We start from the raw sequence: 24,539 nt of genomic DNA, 5'->3' as shown, positions 1-24,539 counted from the left end.
GCACTCTCTATCACTTTTCAGTGATATCTTTACAAATTCGTATTGCAACTTTGATCGTTTTGACCTGAAGATACCCAGATAAATATTATATATTTTTCTAAACACTGTGTGGTGTATTTTTGTGGTGTTATGCTATGGTGTTGTATGATTTATTGCACAAATGCTTTACACATTGCCTTCTAAGTTGAGCCTGACTGCTCGTGCCAAGCTACCGGAGGGTGAGCACAGGCTGAGTTTGGATTGTGTGTGACTTACCCTGACTAGAGTGAGGGTTCTTGCTTGGACAGAGGGCAACCTGACTGCCAACCAAAAACCCCATTTCTAACATTGGTGATCAGCGGTGAGGATAGGACTTGTGTTTGTGCAGTGACATACAATAGCTAAGTATTTCACTACCTACCCACAGTTGAAGGTCAACTTGATTTTTCATTTTTTTTGGGCTGTTGGTTCTCTGATGTCCTCCTGGATATACTATTGATATTTTGGACTTTGAATTTTGGTTTTTGCTGATAAGATCTTATCAGAATGGGATTGTGTACCTACTCATTCTTTGTTCGTACTGACCACCTCACTAAGGCTGACCTAAGGAAGCTTTGCAGAAAATGGGGCCTTCCTGTAGCAAGGAGATCTACTAAAGCGGAGATGCTCCATCACTACATAGTCTAGGGGGAGGAAAGATGGGCAGAGAGAGAGGCAGCAAGAAACCAAATGACTAAGTACCCCTCATATGAGGAGGAAGACTACTCAGATGATGAGGAAGACTACTAAGAGTTGGACAGTGACCCAGAAATAGATGAATGGCTCCGAAGTCAAAGGCGACAGGAGCAACAATTAGAGGAGTATCTTGCAGAGGTTGAGGCAAAAAGACTCTTAGCCCTGGAAGAAGAAAAGATTGCAGCTCAAGAGCTGAGCTGTAAAGAGCTGAAACTGGAGGCCGGAAGGGCTGAGTCCAGTTCAGATGGTGGCAGCAAAAATCTTGCATCTGGTACTGCTGAAGAAGGGCACAAGCCCAGAGATGTGGTGCCCAACTTGAAGAAGGGAGTTGACACACCCCAGGCAGTTCAAGGGTATGAGGTAGTTCCCGTTATGCACAGGGTCCCTGAGAAGGATTGGGGAACTGGCACAGGGAGTCATATTCCTACTGGGGGGAGGGACACTTTACTGACTCTAGCAGAGAGTGACAGAGAAAAGGGTTCCCCCCTGGTGGACGTCCTGGATATAGAGTGTAGAGACATCCCAGAAGAGTATGGGTTGAGTGTCAGGGACAGACAGATACTGTCTCACCAGTCTCAGGAGAGTGAAGTAGAGTGCTTTTCCAAGGTTGAGTTACTGGGTGGTTGGGTGAAGGGTACTGTGGTTAATACATGTGAAGGGCAGAATGATGTAATTACTGGAGAGCATATGTCTGGTCCTTATTTTCCAGAGCTACGCCAACACCAGGTGGAGTGTGAGTTCTCTGACCCCAGGGAACTTACAATGGAGGCAGACTTCTGGGTGAGTACCAGAGAGTCTGAAGAGGCATTTGGGGGTGCTCCTGAAGGGAGTGGTCTAGGTGGTTCCCAACCGAGTGAGGTGGGAAAGGATTGTAGTGTCCCAGGTCCTAGAGGGTTCCATGAGGGAACACCAGGAGGGAAGCCTAGCCTGTACCGTAGGGCCATCTTTTGAGGGAAGCCCCGCAGTGTCAGAAGAACTTGGGGGGGGGTGACTGTAGCCAGCATCCCAACAGTTCTGGCGTCTGGCAGTACCCCTCCTAGTGAGGGGGTGCAGAAGACCAGACATAGGGTTGAGAGGGGGTTGCAGACCCCGGTGGAGGACCTTGAGAGTCAGGGGACAGCTCTGAGAGCAGAGCCCCCCAGGAATGACCCAGGTGAAACCGTTTCTGGTTTGGGGGAAACCCAGACTCTGTCGGATGGGCAGAGGTCGGGAGACCTGCGCCAACCAGACTCTTGTGTGACCCTTGGGGACGGTATGTCCCTTGTGGGGGGTGAGAGTGCCCCCCAGGAAGTCCTGGCATGCCAGGCAAAGATTCAACCTCAGGGTGGTGACTCTAGGTTGGATACCCAGGTTCAGAGGTTAAACTCTGACCTGGTGGGAGGTAGATGTGCCTCCCAAGAAGTCCTGCTGTGCCAGGCAATTGTCCAACCTCAGGGTGTTGACTCTGGGTTGGATGACCAGGTTCAGAGGTTAAACTCTGACCTGGTGGGGGGTAGGGGTGCCCCCAAGAAAGTCCTGGCGTGCCAGGCAATTGCCCAACCTCAGGGTGGTGACCCTGGGTTGGGGAACCAGGCTCAGAGGTTAAACTCTAACCTGGTGGGAGGTAGGTGTGCCTCCCTGGAAGTCCTGGCCTGCCAGGCAATGGTTCAACTTCAGGGTGGTGACTCTGGATTGGCTAACCAGGTTCAGGGGATAAACTCTGACCAGTTGGGGGGTAGGTGTGCCCCCCAGAAAGTCCTGGTGTACCAGGCAGTGGTCCAACCTCAGGGTGGTGACCCTGGGTTGGAGAACCAGGTTCAGAGGTTAACCTCTGACCTGGTGGGAGGTACGCGTGCCTCCCAGAAAGTCCTGGTGTGCCAGGCAGTTGGCCAACCTCAGGGTGGTGACTCTGGGTTGGATACCCAGGTTCAGAGGTTAAACTCTGACCTGGTGGGAGGTAGGTGTGCCTCCCAAGAAGTCCTGCTGTGCCAGGCAATTGTCCAACCTCAGGGTGTTGACTCTGGGTTGGATGACCAGGTTCAGAGGTTAAACTCTGACCTGGTGGGGGGGTAGGTGTGCCCCCCAGGAAGTCCTGGTTTGCCAGGCAGTGATCCACTCTGAGGGTACAGACCCTGGGCTGGAAGACCAGGTTCAGGGTGTCCCCCCGGACCTAGAGGGAGGGGCTACTGATAACAGTGCCCCTACCATGTTGTCTTCTGAGGAGGCCACTCCTAGTTGGAGGGTGCTGGACCCCAGAAGGGAGGGCAGGGGGAGGGAAGCCTCACCCCGGGCCCTAGTCCAACCTGAAGGTACAGGCCCCAGGTTGGAGGGCCAGTTGCAGGTTAACAGCCCTGCACTGGTGGAGGAATGGTACAGGGCGACTTCTGTAAGCACCCTGACCATGTTGGACTCTGGGGGTACCGCTCCAGGAGGGAGGGTACAGAGCCCCAGAGGGGAGGACCAGGTTCAGGCTGTCATCCCTGAACTGGTGGAAGGGAGAGTGGTTAAAGGGTGCCCAGCACCTGGGGCTACCGCCCCCCACTCTCCACAGCCACAGTGGTTGGAGAGCTTTGAGAGGCCTGGGGCCTGGCTCTCATCCCTGGCAGCTGTCAGTAATCACTGTGGCTTGCTGTCCGGGTGGACAGAGTTATCCCTGGGGAGGGGACAAGTGTCACACCCCGGGGGTAGAGTGGGCAACACCACTGTGTTGGTCATGGTGGTACTATCCTGCTCCTGGGATACATCTGTGAGCAAAGTAAGGTTAGGTGCTGCACAGATGGGATCCGCAGGTAAGGAGAGAGGTTCCCCATGGGCTGGCTTAGTGCGCCCTGAGAGTATGGACAGAGGGATCCAATTGGAGTCAGGAAGGCGAAGAACTGGAGCATGCCCCTGCTGTTGTGGGCCTGGGTCCTTGTTCTGTCGCCTCAAACAGGGAAGTACATCAGGATAGTGATTGTTCTCCCCTGGCTTTAGGCTGGTGGGGGGTCATGTTGACCTGGCTTTTTGACAGGGACATCCCAAAACTTTTTGCCTCCTTCCTCCTATTTTTTCTGACCTGTTGTTGTTGGCTTTTGACCTCTGGGCACTTTACCACTGCTAACCAGTGCTAAAGTGCATATGCTCTCTGTGTAAATGGTACTATTGATTGGTTTATCCATGATTGGCTATTTAATTTACTTATAAGTCCCTAGTAGAATGCACTATATGTGCCTAGGGCCTGTAGATTAAATGCTGCTAGTGGGCTTGCAGCACTGGTTGTGCCACCCACTTCAGTAGCCCCTTAACCCTGTCTCAGGCCTGCCATTGCAGGGCCTGTGTGTGCAGTTTCACTGCCACTTCGACTTGGCATTTAAAAAGTACTTGCCAAGCCTAGAACTCCCCATTTTCTACATATAAGTCATCCCTAATGTGTGCCCTAGGTAACCCCTAGAGGATGGTGCTGTGTAGGTAAAAGGCAGGACATGTACCTGTGTAGTTATAAGTCCTAGTAGTGTAAAACTCCTAAATTCGTTTTTACACTACTGTGAGGCCTGCTCCCTTCCTAGGCTAACATTGGGGCTGCCCTCATACACTGTTGAAGTGGCAGCTGCTGATCTGAAAGGAGCAGGAAGGTCATATTTAGTATGGCCAGAATGGTAATATAAAATCCTGCTGACTGGTGAAGTCGGATTTAATATTACTATTCTAGAAATGCCACTTTTAGAAAGTGAGCATTTCTTTGCACTAAAATCTTGTTGTGCCCTTCAATCCACGTCTGGCTAGGTTTAGTTGTCAGCTCCTTGTGCATTCACTCAGACACACCCCAAACACAGGGTACTCAGCCTCACTTGCATACATCTGCATTTTGAATGGGTCTTCCTGGGCTGGGAGGGTGGAGGGCCTGCCCTCACACAAAGGACTGCCACACCCCCTACTGGGACTCTGGCAGACAGGATTGAGCTGAAAGGGGGCTTGGTGCATTTCTTAGAGACTCTTTGAAGTCACCCCCACTTCAAAGGCACAACTTAGTATAAAACAGGGCCCTACCTGCCCTACCTCATCAGACACTTGCTGGAGAAGAAACCTGAACCAGAAACTACATCCTGCCAAGAAGAACTGCCTGGCTGCTCAAAGGACTCACCTGTCTGCTTTCTACAAAGGACTGCTGCCTTGCTGTTGCCCTGCTGCCTTGCTGAACTCTTGTCTGGCTGTGAAAGTGCTCTCCAAGGGCTTGCCTCCTGTTCCTTGAAGTCTCAGGGCCAAAAAGACTTCTCTCTTTTACTTGGACGCTCCTTGCGCCGAAAATTTCGACGCACAGCTTGTTTTGCGGCGAGAAAAACACCGCACTCCGACGCTGATCAACGCGACGCTCTGGGGACGATCGAAGATCCGACGCACGGCCTCGCAAGGACAACGCCGCCCGACCTCTAGAGGAGAAATCGACGCCTGCCGTGAGATCGTAATTTCAACGCACAGCCCCGCAAATCGAAGTCTAGAGGTGAAATCGACGCAACGCCTGCCGTGAGATCGTAATTTCGACGCGCAGCCCCGCAGACAGACGCGCAGCCGGAGAACAAGCAGGAAAATCCACGCACAGACCCGGGACATCTGGTAATCCCCGCGATCCACAGAAAGAGACTGTCCACGCGCTGGAAAACGACGCCGACTTCCCCGCGTGGAAAATAACGACGCAAGTCCGTGTGTGCTGAGGAGAAATCGACGCACACACCAGTTTTCCACGCACCTCTTCTCCTGTGGCCCTCTGAGGAGATTTTCCACCAGAAACCAGGTACTTTGTGTTTGAAAGAGACTTTGTTTACTTTCTAAAGACTTAAGGCACTCTCTATCACTTTTCAGGGATATCTTTACAAATTCGTATTGCAACTTTGATCGTTTTGACCTGAAGATACCCAGATAAATATTATATATTTTTCTAAACACTGTGTGGTGTATTTTTGTGGTGTTATGCTATGGTGTTGTATGATTTATTGCACAAATGCTTTACACATTGCCTTCTAAGTTAAGCCTGACTGCTCGTGCCAAGCTACCAGAGCGTGAGCACAGGCTGAGTTTGGATTGTGTGTGACTTACCCTGACTAGAGTGAGGGTTCTTGCTTGGACAGAGGGCAACCTGACTGCCAACCAAAAACCCCATTTCTAACAGTATTATTTTAGCTAGCTGTGGTAAAATGTCAAACGTCCTGTAGATAGGGGCGGAGGTAAGCTGCCACTCCTTTGCTTCAGTAAGCTGCCACTCCTTTGCTTCAGTAAGCCTTTCATCAGTGACACTATGCTTTTGAATAATGGCTACAGGACACGAGGGGGGGGGGGGGGGGGGCGAGTGTGGAGGAGGTGATGATGTACATTTTCCTGAGAGATTTCAGGTCAATTACCCAGTCACAGCTCTTGACAAATTTACTGAAATGGAGGTGTAGGAAATCAGCCTTCTCTATGTGGTCATGCTGGATTTTTCTCCTTTTGCTGAAGTTCATATTTTTGCTGGCTCTAGAACACTGCACATTAACACTTCTAACCAGTCGTAAAATGCCTATGCTCCCCCTTTAAACATGGTTGAATTGGCATATTCCTAATTGTCATATTTAATTAACTAATAAGCCTCTAGTACATGGTACAAATTGTACCTAGGGACTTCAAGTTAAATGTCACTAGTGGACTGCAATACCTATTGTGCAATAAACTACAGAGTGTAAAACATGGTTTCAGGCCTATCACTGCAGACTGTCAAAGTAATCCCCAGTGGGTCAAAATCCACCTTTTAAATATTAGTAAGTCACCATTATGTGGGCCTTCTCTCCCATAAGGCAAGCTGCACAGTATTTAAAAGTAGGACATGTAGATATTTAATGTTAACTTGTCCTTACAATGAATAGCAGAAAAAAATATATATTTCACTACGGCAGGCCTAGCTGTACTATGTAGAAAACTGGAGTACAGGTTAAGAGTACTAATACTGTTTCTCAGTAATGGGACTAGCTTGAAAAAAAATGCAAAAAAATAGTTAACCTTTTTTTTTTTTTTTTTTAATAATTATTAAAATCACATTCAATGTGAAGTTGGTTGTTTAACTGGAAAAAGTACGTTTTGGAAAGCTGCCTTTTCCTGCCTGAAGTTTCTGGAGAATACATTTGTATTTGCTCACATACTTCTGCCATACAATAATTAGCATTTGATAGGCATGCAAAAGGTGCTAAGTGACTCTCAGGAGCAAACAACAGGCTGACCTGAACGGGTAGAGAGGACCCCTCTGTACCTCACTAACTATGCAAACCTTACTTATGTTCTACTAGACTTCTGTCTCTGGGTTTATTGTAGGTATGTCACTGACTTAATTGGCCAACTGGATTTTAGTGTTATACATGAGAGGGCCCTAGGTTTACCATAGTATAATCTCCATACACACACCAATCCGTCAGAGCTCAAAATCTTTCACCAGCTTGAAAATGACCTTAGTGGGTAGGGTTGGCCCCAGGAATTTTACTACATTGGTTAAGGAATGCTCAGGAATAGTTTCCTTCCACTAGCTCATGACTTGCATAAATGTGACACCTTCAGACCCCACTTCAGAATGCTCCTGGACCGGAGGAAGATCAGAAGAGGATCAACCTGTGTGCGACCTGAAAAGAGTCCTGAAGGACTGGATCTGCTCTCACTTGCACCCAGGACAAAGAAGAGGACAAAAATGATCATAAGATGGACCTCCTGTTAAATCTACAGAGACACAACAAGCTACAAGAGGCCTTTTCTTGCAACCGCTCAGCTGACCAGCAGCAACTGGAACTAATCTAGACCCTACCTTAGGACCTCCAGCTGACACCCTATGGGTCTGCAACTGCCTCCCAGGAGATCCTGGGGGAGCCTTCAGAAGTGTCTCCTGTGGTTTATTATGGCTTAAATCACTGAAGTCAGAAAGTAAAATCTTTGATCAGAAATAAATTGGTTCAAGTATCCGACCTGCGCTCAGTCGTGGTTAGTGTCAATTTGTGCCTAGGTCCTAGTCCACTGTGACTATTGACTATCATTGGAACTATATGCTTCTTGGTGCTATTCCTATTTCGCCTTATTGGATTTTTGTCATTGTAGTACATTTTACTGTATTTTTCTTGATTTGCTTCGGGATTTTTAAAGTTTTGAATCAGACTTTATTACTGTTTTCATGATCCATGGACACTTTACATATCGGCTTAGGTTCATCCTCTTTCCTCTGTGCTATAGCTCAGGTTAACGTAGTGACTTTAAGAGTTCACCCTAAAAAAGGTTGTGATTAGTTCTTTAGGTGGGTAGTCACTTACTCCAAATAATCCAATTTCTTACAAGAGGTATGTGTAAAACAAGCTAATTGCTGGTAGTCGTACACTCCATGTTATGTTTTGTACATGCAAGTGGGTACCATTACGTGTTTTAAATATGATAAATATAGCACTAAGCCTTGCTGCTACAGATGTGAATGGCTCCAACTGTCAAATTTAGTAGTGTAATACCAAATTTGGGTTTACTTTTCAGTTCTAACACAGGGACGCAGCCAAGAAAGTAACATGGATGCTTCTCAGACCATGTGCCCCACACGTGAGTGGCAAAAGGCTTGAAAAATGTCCTGTAGTTATGCAATCCACGGGGAGTAGTTACCTTCCTCTGAGAACAGCCAGTATACTTTGGTATAATGCACAGGCTCAAAAACAACATGTTTTAATCCAAATCGAGAAAACACTTCATGCATTAAAATACTTTCTGAATAATCTTCTGAACAAAGAAACATTGAATTGATATCGTACAGTTGGTCCCTTAAACAAAATCCTTTCATGATCATATTTTCTTTGCATGTCTGTCACAAAGAGAAGGATATTTCGACCAGAAATCTTATTGGGTGGATGCTATCGGCCACACCAACAACTGAGTCTCCGAAGTGCTTGGGACAATTTGCAAACGTGCCATTTTCTAATCTACAAAACTGAGGCCTGTCAAAGAAGTGCCTCAGATAATTTTCTGATTTTTTTCCTAGGTGGAAAATGCCAATTCTGCATGTACAATTGTAAAATACAGCAGTGGGCGTCTTCCTGGTGTAGAGTGCATCTCAAAACCTAGTTTGTTTAATTTCTGCTTTCAAATGGTAATAGTGATCATATTTATATAGTGCTTACTACCCCTGACAAAGCACTGAAGCGCTTTTCGGCAAGTAGCATGCTACTCCGGAACCCAAAAGACAAGTGATGGATTAGTATAGAAAAATATGAGTACAGTATTAGTACAGGGAGTTATGAGTTAATTTGAGCGGAGGGCATGTGAGTCTGTTAGTTGGACTGAAGAGAATAATGGAGGGATAGACAAGGGAAGAATCCAGAAGTGTTAATTGGGAGATCATAGTAGGAAGATGAGGTTTGAGGTGAGTAAAGGAGAGATGGGGGAGGGAAGAGTCTGTAGAAAGGGGTTAGGGAGATCTTAGTAGTAAAATGGGGTTTGGGATGAATAGTGATCGTCTGAGAATTACAATAGGTTCCAAAGGATGTGCAATTCATTTTGAAGGCACCATTCGACACCAGAGCATGTTTTGAAACAAAAAATAAAATTAAAATTTATCACCCGAGTGACAAATGGCTTGGTACATTTGTAATGCGCTTTTCTGCTTGTACCAAGATTGTAAAATATAAACACACAATCAATCCTGCATAAGTGTTCTCTGCAATAGTTTAATTCTATTAAAACAAAATCTCAGTTCACACAGATTATATCTGCCACAAAATATCTTCATATTCTAAACCTAGATGTGTGTGCTAGATAAAATGTGAATAGCTGTATTTGGGAGGAGCTAAAACGCAGATTTGGGAAAAAGGTATGAAATAATATGAAAGGAAGACTTGGGAGACGACGGCCAAGCATTCGGAACGTTTTTTGCAGCCAGGGTCAGTTCTTAGCAACTGTCTCCACAATAAATGACCAACTCTAGGCCTCGCAACTAGAAGAAGATACCGCATCACACATGTATAGGTGCCGGGAAAGCAGAATTAGGACACATCTAGAGGGCTAATACCTGCCTCAAGCTACAAATATGTCAACGGGCGCTCACTGGTCAGAGGCTGCTGCTTTCGTGGGCAGTGCCAATCCACAGAAATAGGAGTTAAATGGCAGGAATAATATCACTAAATGATTTTAGAAATCACCAAAAGAAGGTTTGTAAAACAAATGCTCACTGTCAAGATTACTATAAAATTGAGGAAACATACAGTACTGGTTCCTAAAATGGAAGTAACAAACAGAAAATATAAATGATTTTATACAAATGAATGCAACAGTACTGTTTCATTTGTTATTTAAGTTTCTCCTGCACAGCATGAGTGAAATAAATCCTTACCGTCGTCAGTACACATGGTTCTGGAGGAAATATTTTGAAGGTGCGACAGCATTGTAAATCAATGGGATCTCTCAGGTAGAAGGCCTGCACTGCTGCTGCTATCAACTTAGGGTGATGTTTCAATACAGCTGCAATGCCTACAGGAAGGTAGCAGTGAGCTCGGTGCAGGGATTTTTGTATTTTCTCAGGGTATCTGCAACACAAAAATAAAATATTAGGCTTAATTGCAAAATGTGTCTTTGACTTGTCTGTGCTAGATTAATACTTGAATCCCAAAGGACGGAGGTTTTTATAATAGGGTAGGTCAACTGGAATAAGGCTGTTTTAGGCAGAACACTCAAGGAAAAGAGGGCCTAAAAGTCAATTTCGATGGCAGGAACGTCACAAATCAAATAACTTTAGTACAGTAAAGACAGATCAGCAAGTCATGCACCACAAACAATGCCACAAAGAAAAGCTCTCACCGATAAAACACCTGAAGATCTCTAGATACTGATCATTTAGCATCAGCAGCAAAAGAAGGGGCAGTAGAAAAAAGATGATATCATGGGACTGGATTGGCTATGTGCGTTGAAGGATGTCGTTTGTTAGTAGCTGATACACTAACATAATTAAACAGTTTACTGAAGGCAGATACATTCATAATGTTGTCGGCTGGTCAGGTCACATAGTCAAAGAAAAACTCAATTGTATAATGCTTGAGAATTTACTGCAAAATTAAGTAGGATCTTCAATACAATTTTAATTTCCCCAAAGTAAGATCAGTAAGAATAAGTGAGTCCTATACAACTAGTTCTCGTCAGAATGATTCAGAGTGTGAATTCCGATGAGATAAAAAGACCACAAGTAATGTTCCTACCACAAACACAATGGGGAACGATTATTTTAATTGGTGCAGCAGCGACAATACGGGTCAGGTGTCTTACTGGAAAGTGCTGAAGGTGGCATACAACCTGTGTGGTAGCACTGAGCACTCGGAAGTGACACAATTAGGGGTTGGGCTGAGCTATAAAAACAACTATCAACTTGTTTTACCTACTTAAAAAACAATAAGGCTATTTGGACATTGCGAGGGTCATAGTACAACTGCATTGTCGATTAAACTAATTAGAAAATCTATATTTGCACCAGATGGCTTATAAAAAGTTGAAGATGGATGGTTCCAGAAAGCTCTGAAACAGCTGGACTTTGTGTGGGATATTCTGGATGGAAGACCTGGACTCTAGAGCTTTGCTTATGTCATTCGCCAGTCTCCAAAATAAATGTCAGCTAAATCAGTCAGAATTTTACAACCGTTTGAAGTTAAGTTACTACATCGCATTTGGATTCTGAATCTGATCTGTCGCTCCTCAATTTTACCGAAATATTTTTACTGATACTCCAACAGCATAGTAAAACATGTCATTAACAAGAACGTACCAAACCCCTCCCCCCATAACCCTTACAAGTAAGCCTTCAGCTCTCCTCTCAGACACACCTTTGGATATTTTGTCCGCTCGTGGGTGTCTCTCTCCCAACATCCTCTCCCTACAAGAGGCACATAACAAAGCAGTTGTGATACAGATGTTAACAAGTAGATAAACAACTGCAAGGCCCTTAGCTTAGGTGGTGAGAAATGTTGATGGTCAAGTATGTATGGTTCAGGTCATGTGTTAGTTTTTCATGAGCCAAAGGTCGCCACAGCTTTCCGAACCACTGTGCCATACTCAGTACCTGATCTTTTTCAGGAAGGCAGCTAATAGAATTCTAACCGCTCCAGGCAAGTGCCATAAGAGTTTTGCATCGCTACGTGGAGGGAGTTCAAAATGTTTCCTCTGAAGGCCTAACAACACTACTCCTGGATCAGCGGGCGTATACCTTCTATTAACTGCCTTAACATGACTCAGAATTTCTTTACAGAAGTTAGCTATGCCCAGATGCTCCAATAGCTTCTGAATCTGACCCCTATTCCTACCCGCATGAAGCGTGCTATGTCCCGCTGAAGGGTGTCAAGCACCCTCTCAGGGACAGGGACTGGAAGCGACTAAAATAAGATACAGAACAGGAGGGAGGATATTGAGGTTGTGCACTTGAATCCTACCTTATCCAGGATACTTATTGGGTGTTCCATCTCTGGAGGTCAGACTTAGTTTGCTTTTTTAAGTTAGTGTAATTAGCCACATACCAAGACTCTACCGTCTTTAGACCCAGGTACCTGATCGAGTGGGGGGAATGGTCCATCAAAAAGGGAAAACTAAAATCCCCCCGATCCAGGACTCCCTCTGCAGAGTCAGGTTCAAATGCCCTGATTTTTCTGGTTGACCCTAAAGCTAGAGACTTAGCAGTCAAAATAACACCCCTGTTGGGACTGAGATCTCAGGATCCGAGTGTGTCAACAGGACATTATCCATTAACATTCACACCTTGTACTGCTGGCCTCCAATTGTAATATCTTTGACTCGTTCAGCTCGTCTCAGGACACTAGCAATGGCTCTACAGCTAAGTCAAACAGGAGAGGTGACACAGCAGCCCAGTCTGGTACCCCTCTGTACAGAGAAGAGTTGTGAGGGAAAACCATAAACTCTTATGCTTGGTTGGGGAGGTTTGTAGTTGGCTAAAATCCAGTCTGTTTGTCTAGGGCCGAAATGTATTCTAGCCAGCAGAACTTCTAGGTGTTGCTAGCTAATCCTAACAAATGCCTTTTTAGGACCAAGACTGAGAAGGATCACATAAATCTTCTTGTGCGCAACCTCAAACATATGGGCAACTCTCCTGCTGTTCTCACTACCCTTTCTGCCCTTTACAAACCTTCCCTGATCTACAGAGAACAAGAAGCCTGGAAGGAGCAGTTGTAGGAAAGTACCATCTTGCCTGGCACGTTACCCCCATATTTCACTGTATATATGTTGTTTTAGTGTATGTGTCACTGGGACCCTGCCAGCCAGGGCCCCAGTGCTCATAAGTGTGCCCTGTATGTGTTCCCTATGTGATGACTAACTGTCTCACTGAGGCTCTGCTAACCAGGACCTCAGTGGTTAGGCTCTCTCTGCTTTCCAAATTGTCACTAACAGGCTAGTGACCAATTTCACCAATTCACATTGGCATACTGGAACACCCTTATAATTCCCTAGTATATGGTACTGAGGTACCCAGGGTATTGGGGTTCCAGGAGATCCCTATGGGCTGCAGCATTTCTTTTGCCACCCATAGGGAGCTCCGACAATTCTTACACAGGCCTGCCACTGCAGCCTGAGTGAAATAACGTCCACGTTATTTCACAGCCATTTACCACTGCACTTAAGTAACTTATAAGTCACCTATATGTCTAACCTTCACCTGGTGAAGGTTGGGTGCAAAGTTACTTAGTGTGTGGGCACCCTGGAACTAGCCAAGGTGCCCCCACATCGTTCAGGGCAAATTCCCAGGACTTTGTTAGTGCGGGGACACCATTTCACGCGTGCACTATACATAGGTCACTACCCATGTATAGCGTCACAATGGTAACTCCAAACATGGCCATGTAACATGTCTAAGATCATGGAATTGTCACCCAATGCCATTCTGGCATTGAGGAGACAATTCCATGATCCCCTGAGTCTCTAGCACAGACCCGGGTACTGCCAAACTGCCTTTCCCGGGGTTTCACTGCAGCTGCTGCCAACCCCTCAGACAGGTTTCTGCCGTCCTGGGGTCCAGCCAGGCCTGGCCCAGGAAGGCAGAACAAAGGACTTCCTCAGAGAGAGGGTGTTACACCCTCTCCCTTTGGTAAAAGGTGTCAGGGCTGGGGAGGAGTAGCCTCCCCCAGCCTCAGGAAATGCTTTGATGGGCACAGATGGTGCCTATCTCTGCATAAGCCAGCCTACACCGGTTCAGGGATCCCCCAGCCCTGCTCTGGCGCGAAACTGGACAAAGGAAAGGGGAGTGACCACTCTCCTGACCTGCACCTCCCAGGGGAGGTGCCCAGAGCTCCTCCAGCGTGCCCCAGACCTCTGCCATCTTAGATTCAGAGGTGTGCTGGCACACTGGACTGCTCTGAGTGGCCAGGGCCAGCAGGTGACATCAGAGACTCCTTCTGATAGGCTCTTACCTGTGTTACTAGCCTATCCTCCTTCCTAGGTAGCCAAACCTCCTTTTCTGGCTATTTAGGGTCTCTGCTTTGGGGAATTCTTCAGATACCGAATGCAAGAGCTCACCAGAGTTCCTCTGCATCTCCCTCTTCACCTTCTGCCAAAGGATCGACCGCTGACTGCTCAGCACGCCTGCAAAACCGCAACAAAGTAGCAAAGACGACTGCTGCAACCGTGTATCGCTTCATCCTGCCGGCTTTCTCACCTGTTTCCTGGTGGTGCATGCTCTGGGGGTAGCCTGCCTCCTTCTTGCACCAGGAGCTCTGAAGAAATCTCCCGTGGGTCGATGGAATCTTCCCCCTGCAACCGCAGGCACCAAAAGACTGCATCATCGGTCCTCTGGGTCCCCTCTCAGCACGACGAGCGTGGTCCCTAGAACTCAGCAACTCTGTCCAAGTGACTCCCACAGTCCAGTGACTCTTCAGTCCAAGTTTGGTGGAGGTAAGTCCTTGCCTCCCCACGCTAGACTGCATTGCTGGGTACCGCGTGATTTGCAGCTGCTCCAGATCCTGTGCACTCTTCCAGGATTTCCTTCGTGCAGCCAAGCCTGGGTCCCCGACACTCTAACCTGCAGTGCACAACCTTCTGAGTTGTCCTCCTGCATCGTGGGACTCCCTTTTCTGACTTCGGGTGGACTCCGGTTCACTCCTCTTTTAAGTGCCTGTTCCGGTACTTCTGCAGGTGCTGTCTGCTTCTGTGAGGGTTCCCTGACTTGCTGGGCGCCCCCTCCGTCTCCTCATCTAAGTGACGACATCCTGGTCCCTCCTGGGCCACAGCAGCACCCAAAAACCCTAACCGCGACCCTTGCAGCTAGCAAGGCTTGTTTGCGGTCTTTCTGCGTGGGAACACCTCTGCAAGCTTCTTCACGAAGTGGGACATCCGTCCTCCAAAGGGGAAGTTCCTAGTCCTCTTCGTTCTTGCAGAACACAAAGCTTCTTCCATCCGGTGGCAGCTTCTTTGCACCCTCAGCTGGTATTTCCTGGGCTCCTGCCCACTCTCTACACTGGCGCGACTCTTGGACTTGGTCCCCTTGTCTTACAGGTACTCAGGTCCCGAAATCCACTGTTGTTGCATTGCTGGTGTTGGTGTTCCTTGCAGAATCCCCCTATCACGACTTCTGTGCTCTCTGGGGGTTGTAGGTGCACTTTACACCTACCTTACAGGGTCTTGGGGTGGGCTATTTTTCTAACCCTCACTGTTTTCTTACAGTCCCAGCGACCCTCTATAAGCTCACATAGGTTTGGGGTCCATTCCTGGTTCGCATTCCACTTTTGGAGTATATGGTTTGTGTTGCCCCTATACCTATGTGCTCCTATTGCAATCTACTGTAACTTTACATTGCTTGCATTACTTCCTTTTGCTATTACTGCATATTTTTGGTATTGTGTACATATATCTTGTGTATATTTAGCATCCTCATACTCAGGATACTCACTGGGATACTTTTGGCATATTGTCATAAAAATAAAGTACCTTTATTTTTAGTATATCTGTGTATTGTGTTTTCTTATGATATTGTGCATATGACACCAGTGGTATAGTAGGAGCTTTGCATGTCTCCTAGTTCAGCCTAAGCTGCTCTGCTATAGCTAGCTTCTATCAGCCAAAGCTGCAAGAAACACCTCTTCTACACTAATAAGGGATAACTGGAGCTGGTACAGAGTGTAAGTACCCCTTGGTACCCACTACAAGCCAGGCCAGCCTCCTACAGCAGTGCCAGTCTATTTGGTAGGACCTTAGTAAACATCTCCATGCCAGCTCCGTAGTTTAATGGGTCCCATTAGGTCTCCGTATCATTCTTATATATCTCCTACTTTTAATGAGGTGGGGTAAAACCCAAGAGCTAGTTCTCCCTTATTTGGCTTTTGTGTTTTTAAGAACTATTTTTACCTGTGGTGGGCAAAGCCCCCAATCCCACATAGAACAAAATTGGAGCATCTGATTCAGGTAGATATAAAAAATAATCTGTCTATAATATAACTATTAGCTTGGTAGACTCTTCAGTCAAAATTTATTGAGAAACACCAAGATGTTGATATCATAATTCCTTGACAAAGTATAAATAAGTGTGTGTTTTGTCTTCTTTTCTTCCTGTGTTTATATAGATTTTTATGTTTTATTTGTTTTTGTCTTCACACACAATGGTTTTCTCAATTGTTGTTTTTGTGTATAAATTATTATTGTCATGTGCTTTGCTTGTGTCTATCATTGTTTAAATCTTTTTGTTTTGATTATAGCAATTATTGCAAATTCGCTTTTCTATATATTATCTTATGCATTGCTCAAATAGTATATATGTGCAATATCATGATGTTGATGATTTATTTTTGAAAAAGCCCCAGGCCTGTGCGCCAACTAAGGAGCGAGACACTTGTTGGCAAGTTCGTTTGCAACACTGATCTACAAACATATTCGTGTTTCTCAATAAATTTAGACTTAAGATTTTACGCAACTAATACTTTTTATTATCAACTGATTATGTTTGATACGGTCTACCTGCATCAAATACTCATACCTTCTAGCAGTTCGGGCACATAGCTTACATAACTTACTCCCCTTTTCATAAAACAACTGCCCCAACTTCAGCTGAGCCTTCTCTACTGTAATCCTCTGTAGGACACTAAATTGCCTCCTCAGAGTTGCTGCATTCCCATGGGTTCTAATGAACAAGTTCTGTTAATCAAGTTTTTTTAGGGTGGCTAATTCCAAAACCAAAATGTCCTTTACCAGCCTGATCTCCCTTTGCTTGCAAACCATCCCTTTCAATGCCTCTCTTCTAACTGTCGCCTTAATAGGCATCTCACCTAGTCGCTGCTAGAGTATCACTTTCTTTGTTTTTTTTGTATTTTTTAAATACACCTAATTTATTTAGCTAGTTCCCCTATTACCATCCAGTGCCTAAATATGTCAGTGGAGATTTGCAAGTGGGACCAGGGGAGGAGGGCATGGTAGGGAGTGGGCAGGGCGCAAGAGGCTTGGTTCTCCAGGTATCTTTGATAAGGACATGCTTCAACATTGAAAAATATCAGAAATTGTTGCATATTGGACACTGCGCAGTAGCAGGTGGGACTTAAGGATATAATTGATCCTAAAATATCCCTGTCATCTGGGGGTAGGGTGCACCATGTGTCTCTGAGTTTCTACTGGACCAGGAGATCAGGTTAACTTTAAGAGACTGCACATCAAATGTGTTCTCCAAAATGTCCTCTGTGTAGGCCAGGGTGTAGGAAAATGGCTCCCTGTTACAGTTACCCCCCCACCCCCCACATTTTTTGCCGGATATTGATGCCGACTTGACTGAGAAGTGTGCTGGGAACCTGCTAACCAGGCCCCAGCACCAGTGTTCTTTCACAATTGGCACACAGATAAGTCCCTTGTAAAAGGTACCAGTGGTACCAAGGGCCCTGTGACCAGGGAAGGTCCCTAAGGGCTGCAGCATGTGTGGTGCCACCCTAAGGGACCCCTCACCTAACACATGCACACTGCCATTGCAGATTGTGTGTGTTGGGGAGGAGAAAAACACAAAGTCGACATGGCATCCCCCCCAGGATGCCATGCACACAAAATACTGCCTGTGGCATAGGCAAATCACCCGTCTAGCAGGCCTTACAGCCCTAAGGCACCGTGGACTATAGCACAGATGAGGGCATAGCTGCATGAGCAATATGCCCCTATAGTGTCTAAATCTATTCTTAGACATTGTAAGTTCAGTGTGGCCATATTTAGTATATGGTCTGGGAGTTTGTCAAAACGAACTCCATAGTTCCATAATGGCTACACTGAATATTGGGAAGTTTGATATCAAACTTCTCAGAATAATAAATCCACACTGATGCCAGTGCTGGATTTATTAAAACATGCACCAAGGGGACATCTTAGTAGATGCCCCCTGTGTTTTACCCAATTCTTCAGTGCAGGACTGACTGGTCTGTGCCAGGCTGCCACTGAGATGAGTTTCTGACTCCCCTGGGGTGACAGCCTTTGTGCTCTCTGAGGCCAGAAACAAAGCCTGCACTGGGTGGAGGTGCTGAACACCTCCCCCCTGCAGAAACTGTAACACCTAGCAGTGAGCCTCAAAGGCTCAGGCTTCATGTTACATTGCCCCAGGGCACTCCAGCTAGTGGAGATGCCCGCCCCCTGGACACAGTCCCCACTTTGGCAGCAAGTCCAGAGGAGATAATGAGAAAAACAAGGAGTCACCACCTACCAGTCGGGACAGTCCCTAAGGTGCCCTGAGCGGAGGTGACCCCTGCCTTTAGAAATCCTCCATCTTATTTTTGGAGGATTCCCCCCAATAGGAATAGAGATGTGCCCCCCTACCCTCAGGGAGGAGGCACAAGGAGGGTGTAGCCACCCTCAAGGACAGGAGCCATTGGCTACTACCCCCCAGACCTAAACACACCCCTAAAGTTAGTATTTAAGGGTGACCCAGAACCCAGGAAATCAGATTCCTGCAACCTACACAAAGAAGAAGGACTGCTGACCTGAAAGCCCTGCAGAGATGACAGAGATGACAACCGACTTGGCTGCAGCCCTACCGGCCTGTCTCCAGACTCAAAGAACCTGCACAGCGACGTATAGGACAGGGACCAGCGACCTCTGAGGACTGCCCTGAACCCGAAGGACCAAGAAACTCCAGAGAACAGCAGCACTGTTCAAACAACAGCAAAGTCTTTGCAACAAAGAAGCAACTTTTAAAGAACTCACTCTTCCCGCCGGAAGCTTGAGACTTCACACTCTGCACCTGGCTCGAGCTCTAGAGAACCAACACTGCAGAGAGCACTCCCAGGCGACTGCGACCTCGTGAGTAACCTGAGACGACCCCCCTGCACCCCCACAGAGACGCCTGCAGAGGATCCAGAGGCTCCCCCTGACTGCGACTGCCTGGTAACAAAGAACCCGATGCCTGGACCAAGCACTGCACCCGAAGCCCCCAGGCCCGAAAGGAACCAACCTCCAGTGCAGGAGTGACCAGCAGGCGGCCCTCTTTCTAGCCCAGTCGGTGGCTGGCCCAAGAAGCTCCCCTGTGCCCTGCCTGCATCGCCTAAGTGACCCCCCCCCCCCCCGGGGGCCCCCACCATTGTTTTCTATAGCAAACCAGACGCCAACTTTGCACACTGCACCCGGCCGCCCCTGTGCCGCTGAGGTTGTATTTTGTGTGCCTGTTGGTGTCCCCCCCCCCCCCCCCCCCCAGTGCTCTACAAACCCCCCCAGTCTGCTCCCCGAGGACACGGATAATTACCTGCCAGCAGACCAGAGCACCCTTGTTCTCCATAGGCGCCTATGTGTTTTGGGCCCTCCTTTGACCTCTCCACCTGGCCGGCCCTGTGTTGCTGGTGCAGTGACTTTGGGGTTGCCTTGAACCCCCAACGATGGGCTGCCTATGCCCAGGAGACTGAACTTGTAAGTGCTTTACTTACCTCAGAAACTTAACCATACTTACCTCCCCCAGGAACTGTTGATTGCCATTTTAACCTATACTGTGTGTACTACTGCTTTAATTCAAAGTTCCTTACTTACCTCGGTGGAGTACCTTGCATTTTATGTATTTACTTCAAATCTTGAACTTGTGGTTCTAAAAATAAAGAAAATATATTTTTCTATATAAAAACTATTGGCCTGGAGTTACGTCTTTTAGTGTGTGTTCCTCATTTATTGCCTGTGTGTGTATAAAACAAATGCTTAACACTACCCTCTGATAAGTCTACTGCTCGACCACACTACCACAAAATAGAGCATTAGAATTATCTAATTTTGCCACCATCTTACCTCTAAGGGGAACCCGTGGACTCTGTGCACGCTATCTCTTACTTTGAGATGGTATATACAGAGCCAACTTCCTTCACAGTGTATCAGGCTAAATTAAAATCCAACCTTATCACCTTGCTCCCTGTCCCCTCAATATGTTTTCCTATTGAGGCCTGCATATATTGGTCAGGTCTAGTGTTGGGAAAGATTTCGGAAGGAAGGTGTAGATATACAACTGTGTCCCCAAGTCTACACCTTCCTTCAGGAATCTTCCCTCTGTAACTCTATGCACTGTAACCTTCTCTTCTGAGAGTGTTCTTTCAAAAAATTGTCACCCCAACTGTCAAAGTTGGTGCTGAGGTCTAGTACTTGAAGGGATATTTCCTATGGCTTGTTCGGAAGAGGTCTTTACAGGAAAGGGGTATCATGAAAGAAAATGAGGTCAAGGTCGTTACTTTAAACATATTGCAGAGTTGGTGTCTTTTGTTGGAAGAGTTTTGCCCCTAAATGTTGAGTGAGAGCAATTTGAAAGCAACAGTGGATACAGGGCTCTTTCTCTGAGAGTGGCATTATTCGACCAGACCTCATCTATCAAGGGATCTTCAGTCCCAGATGTTCACCTATTAGTGGAAGCAAGTTTGTTAATTCAGATGATTCTCTGGCTCTCGGTGTCATCAGTGATGGGTCTCAGCTCCACTAATTTGCTGCTGATTCTGTTCCAGCATTGCCTTAATGAAATATTTATTGGGGTGATCCGATGCCAGTCGAGCTGTGCTTGCCCAACTTCGAGTACCTTTCCCATCATTCAGGGTTCATCCAGACATCAAAGTCTCTAGGTCTGGATCAGAGCCGTACCCCATTATTCAAAGCGTTCCCGTTCTCAGAAAGCTTTTTGTTGGCTGAGCTATGGCTGCTGATCAGGTCTTTCTTCGCCTTCCCAGTGTCCTCCAGCAAAGCTTTCAATTCTCTCAATCATCTCTCAGACGAATAATGAACCAAAGACCACTCAAGACCTGTTGAGTGGCCGTTGGTGGATTATAATCTGGATAATCGGATGTCTCCTCCCTGCTTTAGTCTGGCCGCAGTAGTTCCTTCACGCCATAAACTGTGTAGAGTGGGACTACCTGTCCAAGGAATCCAGTGGAGTCAATTGAGGGGCAGGGGGTGAAGCCCTGTCACGCCACCAGCAGTGCTAAATAATGCATCTTAAGCCCCCGTGGCACTGGATGCCATAAACTGTGCAGAGTGGGAGTGGAGAACTGTACCCCCCAAGTAACACAGGGCCTGAAAGGAGAGGTTGAAGACAAGCTTGGCAGTAGGAGATTGATGACAGTTGCACCCACAAACAGGAGACTGAACTCTAAAATCACACAGTTTTACAAGGGCCAGGGCCCCTTGGCAGGTACTCGCCCATGTGACGAGCCCCCCCATCTCTATAACCTTCTCCCACTATCTCTTCCAGCCCACCTAAAGGAGCACTGGAATCTGCTCAAGGCAGCCCAATTTTACTCTCTTCCTTCCCCCACCTGGGTTCCGCAGCCACTGTTTTACCGTCTTCCAGCATCCCAGTCCAGGACTCTAATGGTCATGAATCAGGCTTCATTTTGAATACGACTAGGAGCTCCTACACTTTGCTGTTGGACTTACCAAGGTCCTTCTAACTTTCTACGTGCCGAGGATTTACTCACCTGTTACTCTTGGACGACACCACTTCCCATAAACAACATTTTACATTTTGCGGATCGACACATTGGATCGGATCCTCAATCTCCATTCTTTCAACACAGGTGCCACCGATACCTGCCACTTTTGGATACCCCTTTCTTATACTACCAGTTTAGCCTTGATAAAGTCACGGTTGTGACGAAACACGTGTTGGCTGTGCCTGTTTGACTGTACTTCTGGACTTAGGAAAATCAATTCTAATAAACAACTTTCTCGAACACCAAGAAGAATACCGAACAATTTATCTACGTAGCTGCTACACACAAGCTTTTACTTGTACTTTTGTTAACGTGTACAGTGTTTGTGAGTGCCGTGGTCACTTTTGTTCATTATATGTTGTGTATATTTCTATACACTATACTGTGCCTTCAGGTAGTAGGGCACTTGACTGCGTGCACCTAATCATACTTTACTACTGTGCATTCTTACTACTACGGATACCACTTGGAAGTGCGATTGTTTGCCATTTACTACCAGTTTCGTTTTTTAGTTACGGTCATTAATCTATAAACGACATTAGGCATATGGTTGTGCAGCTTAGTTCAGAACTTGAGGTTGTTTGTCTTTGAACACAAGGGTGCAGGACCTCATTGGAATTAATGATCCATTGGGAAAAATCAAGGGATAGAGTCTTGTTTCAACCTTCCTGGTGTCACTACCCCATTCCCTCACTCAACCACTCTTTCCGGCACCGGGGCACTTGTACAGAATGACCAGGTTAGTGAGTGTTGTCTGCCACACTCTTCTGGAGTGGCCATCACATCCACGCAGCCACCTGGGTTCCATCTCATCCACAAAACAAGGATGCTCTCTACAAGGAGTGAACACTCCCAGGGAGCATTTTAATAGGAACTTCACAGCTCTGCTACTTTCACAGGCAGTGTCCTACAACAGTTAGATCCAGGCACACTCACTCGGAGGATTCTGTTGAGGCCCAACCAGCTCGTGCGGGGTGGTCCCAGCTTGGATTTCCTTACTATAGGAGTAATGTTTCAGATGTGTCTCTCCCCACCCCCACAATTGCTCCACGTATGTGGTGATGCTAAAAGATGTTCCCTCACTCGGAATGAACATTAATGAGGGGTTCTTCCAACGTAAAAACAAAGTGGTTCACTGGTCATCCTTGAGGCTGGGCACACCCACTAACATATACACATAGATAAATATGGTTTGGCGAATGGGGTGGGGTGGCCACGGGCCTAAGTTGTTTAAAGGTGATTGTGTTGTTGGGAATTTTAACAACAGAAGTGTCACTGCTTGTCTTTTGGCCTCCACGCAGGGTCTGGAGAGATCAGGTATCAGGCTGTACTCCCTAGGCTTCTTTTATAGGCCAGAATCGGGTCCCGGACTGTCAGACTCTCACCGATCCAAGGCACACCAGGCACCTTAAGTCCAACAAGCTCAAAGCAGGCCTAGTAGTGTTCAGCCAGTCTTTTAACCCCCCTACCCTGTTACGGGAGATGATAACCCCCCCATCCCAGTGTTCTCCCCAAGGCCTACTGTTGAGTCTTGTGAACTGCCCAGGGGCTCATCGTATCTGTTCCCACTTCTAACAGGTTTGAGATCCTTTATATAATCTGGAGGCTTTATTGATTGATAAATACATTTGATTACCTCAATCGAATCTTGGGAGGGATATGAAATAGACAGCAGTGCTGCGGGAGGGCCGCCTTTTAGCATCTTATGGTAGTGACCAGCTAAAGTTTGTTTCCTGGAATATTTCTGGAACGCCAAGGTTAGAGACCAATTGGTTGGATTTTATTAGTTTGACCCACATATTAGCCTTCCGGGAAACCTGGTCTCTCAAAGCCACTCCTTTCTTGGAGGATTACACCCATTTTGTTTGGCCAGCTGAACCTTGTTCAGCTGGGTGATCTAAGACCAGGTTATGTATTTTCATTTTTCTATCCTTGAACTGTGTAATTACCAAGGTAGCGACAAACTGTTCTTATGTTGGGGGGGCATTGCTTACCATTTTAGATAAATATTTGACGTTGATAGTGAACACTTAAAACTCTAATGCCCATCTTCCTTATATAGAGCCCATCTCAAACATAGCAAGTATTACAGAGGAATTTAAGCACTCTTTGCCATCTTCAGGTAGTGGCTCAAATAGCGAGGTCTTGTTTGTGGTGAAGGGTGACTTTAATATTCATCTGTGTCCTGGGCCCCGCATTGTTTACCATAACCCTCTAGAAGAGGAGTTGTTCTATCCCCATTTCCAACACTCCCCTCAAAGGGATCAGTTTAATTTTCTGACCCCCCCTTCTCGGAACTTGATTATTCCTAGCACTCAGATTCTGCCCCTCTCCCTATATAAGTAGGGACTGCCTATCGTGGACCACTTTTTGATTTCATTGTCATTCTTTAGTTGTTAGATGGAGTGCTAGATAATTTGGGCTAGTTGTAGGGACCACAACCCCCTGATGTTGGTGTTGAAATACCATTGCCAGGGTTCTGCTATGGTGATGTCCGCCCCTCAAAACCTGACTCCCTCAGATCAGGGTAGACACTTGAAGTGGACTAAAATAATCCCGGTAGAATTCTGTGTGACACTGTTTAGCAAGCTGGGTCTTAAGCTTGAATGCTGCCCTAACCCAAACCTTCCGCCAAGGAGGTCTTGTCTGCCTCTCTGCTCATTGTGCAGCGGTGCGACTTGCTCTTACTACCCCTTGTCAAGTTCGCTTTGTGCAGTACAACTCTCTGTGGTTTTATGTGGCGTGCTCTAAAAGCTCGTCAAGCTTTAAAATTAGACCTTAAGTAAACACAGAGAAACAGGGGAGAGATTCAGGAGCTAATGGCCCACTATAAGAAGGTGTGGAAGGAAAGAAAGGATTCACTTAAGCATGATGCCTGGGATCAGCTTGTTTCTGTCTTTGAACTTAAGGATTGTGCTGCCTTATAGAGAGTTTTGAATCACTCCA

At 46.6% G+C, this 24,539-nt stretch overlaps 1 protein-coding gene across 4 annotated transcripts in view; it reads right to left on the bottom strand.

Moving 5' to 3' along the window:
* Positions 1 to 24,539, bottom strand: part of ECD (ecdysoneless cell cycle regulator) — a 246,754-nt gene that overhangs the window by 194,689 nt on the left and 27,526 nt on the right. For all 4 annotated transcript variants that reach the window (XM_069240405.1, XM_069240406.1, XM_069240407.1 and 1 more), the window contains one exon: positions 10,037 to 10,229. In XM_069240405.1, the coding sequence (XP_069096506.1) occupies positions 10,037 to 10,229 (193 nt within the window). The remainder of the gene's footprint in view (positions 1 to 10,036; positions 10,230 to 24,539) is intronic.

Source organism: Pleurodeles waltl, chromosome 6, assembly GCF_031143425.1.
Source record: "Pleurodeles waltl isolate 20211129_DDA chromosome 6, aPleWal1.hap1.20221129, whole genome shotgun sequence".
Lineage (NCBI taxonomy): Eukaryota > Metazoa > Chordata > Amphibia > Caudata > Salamandridae > Pleurodeles > Pleurodeles waltl.
Note: the sequence above shows the minus strand (reverse complement) of the source record. Positions and strands in the feature narration are given on the sequence as shown.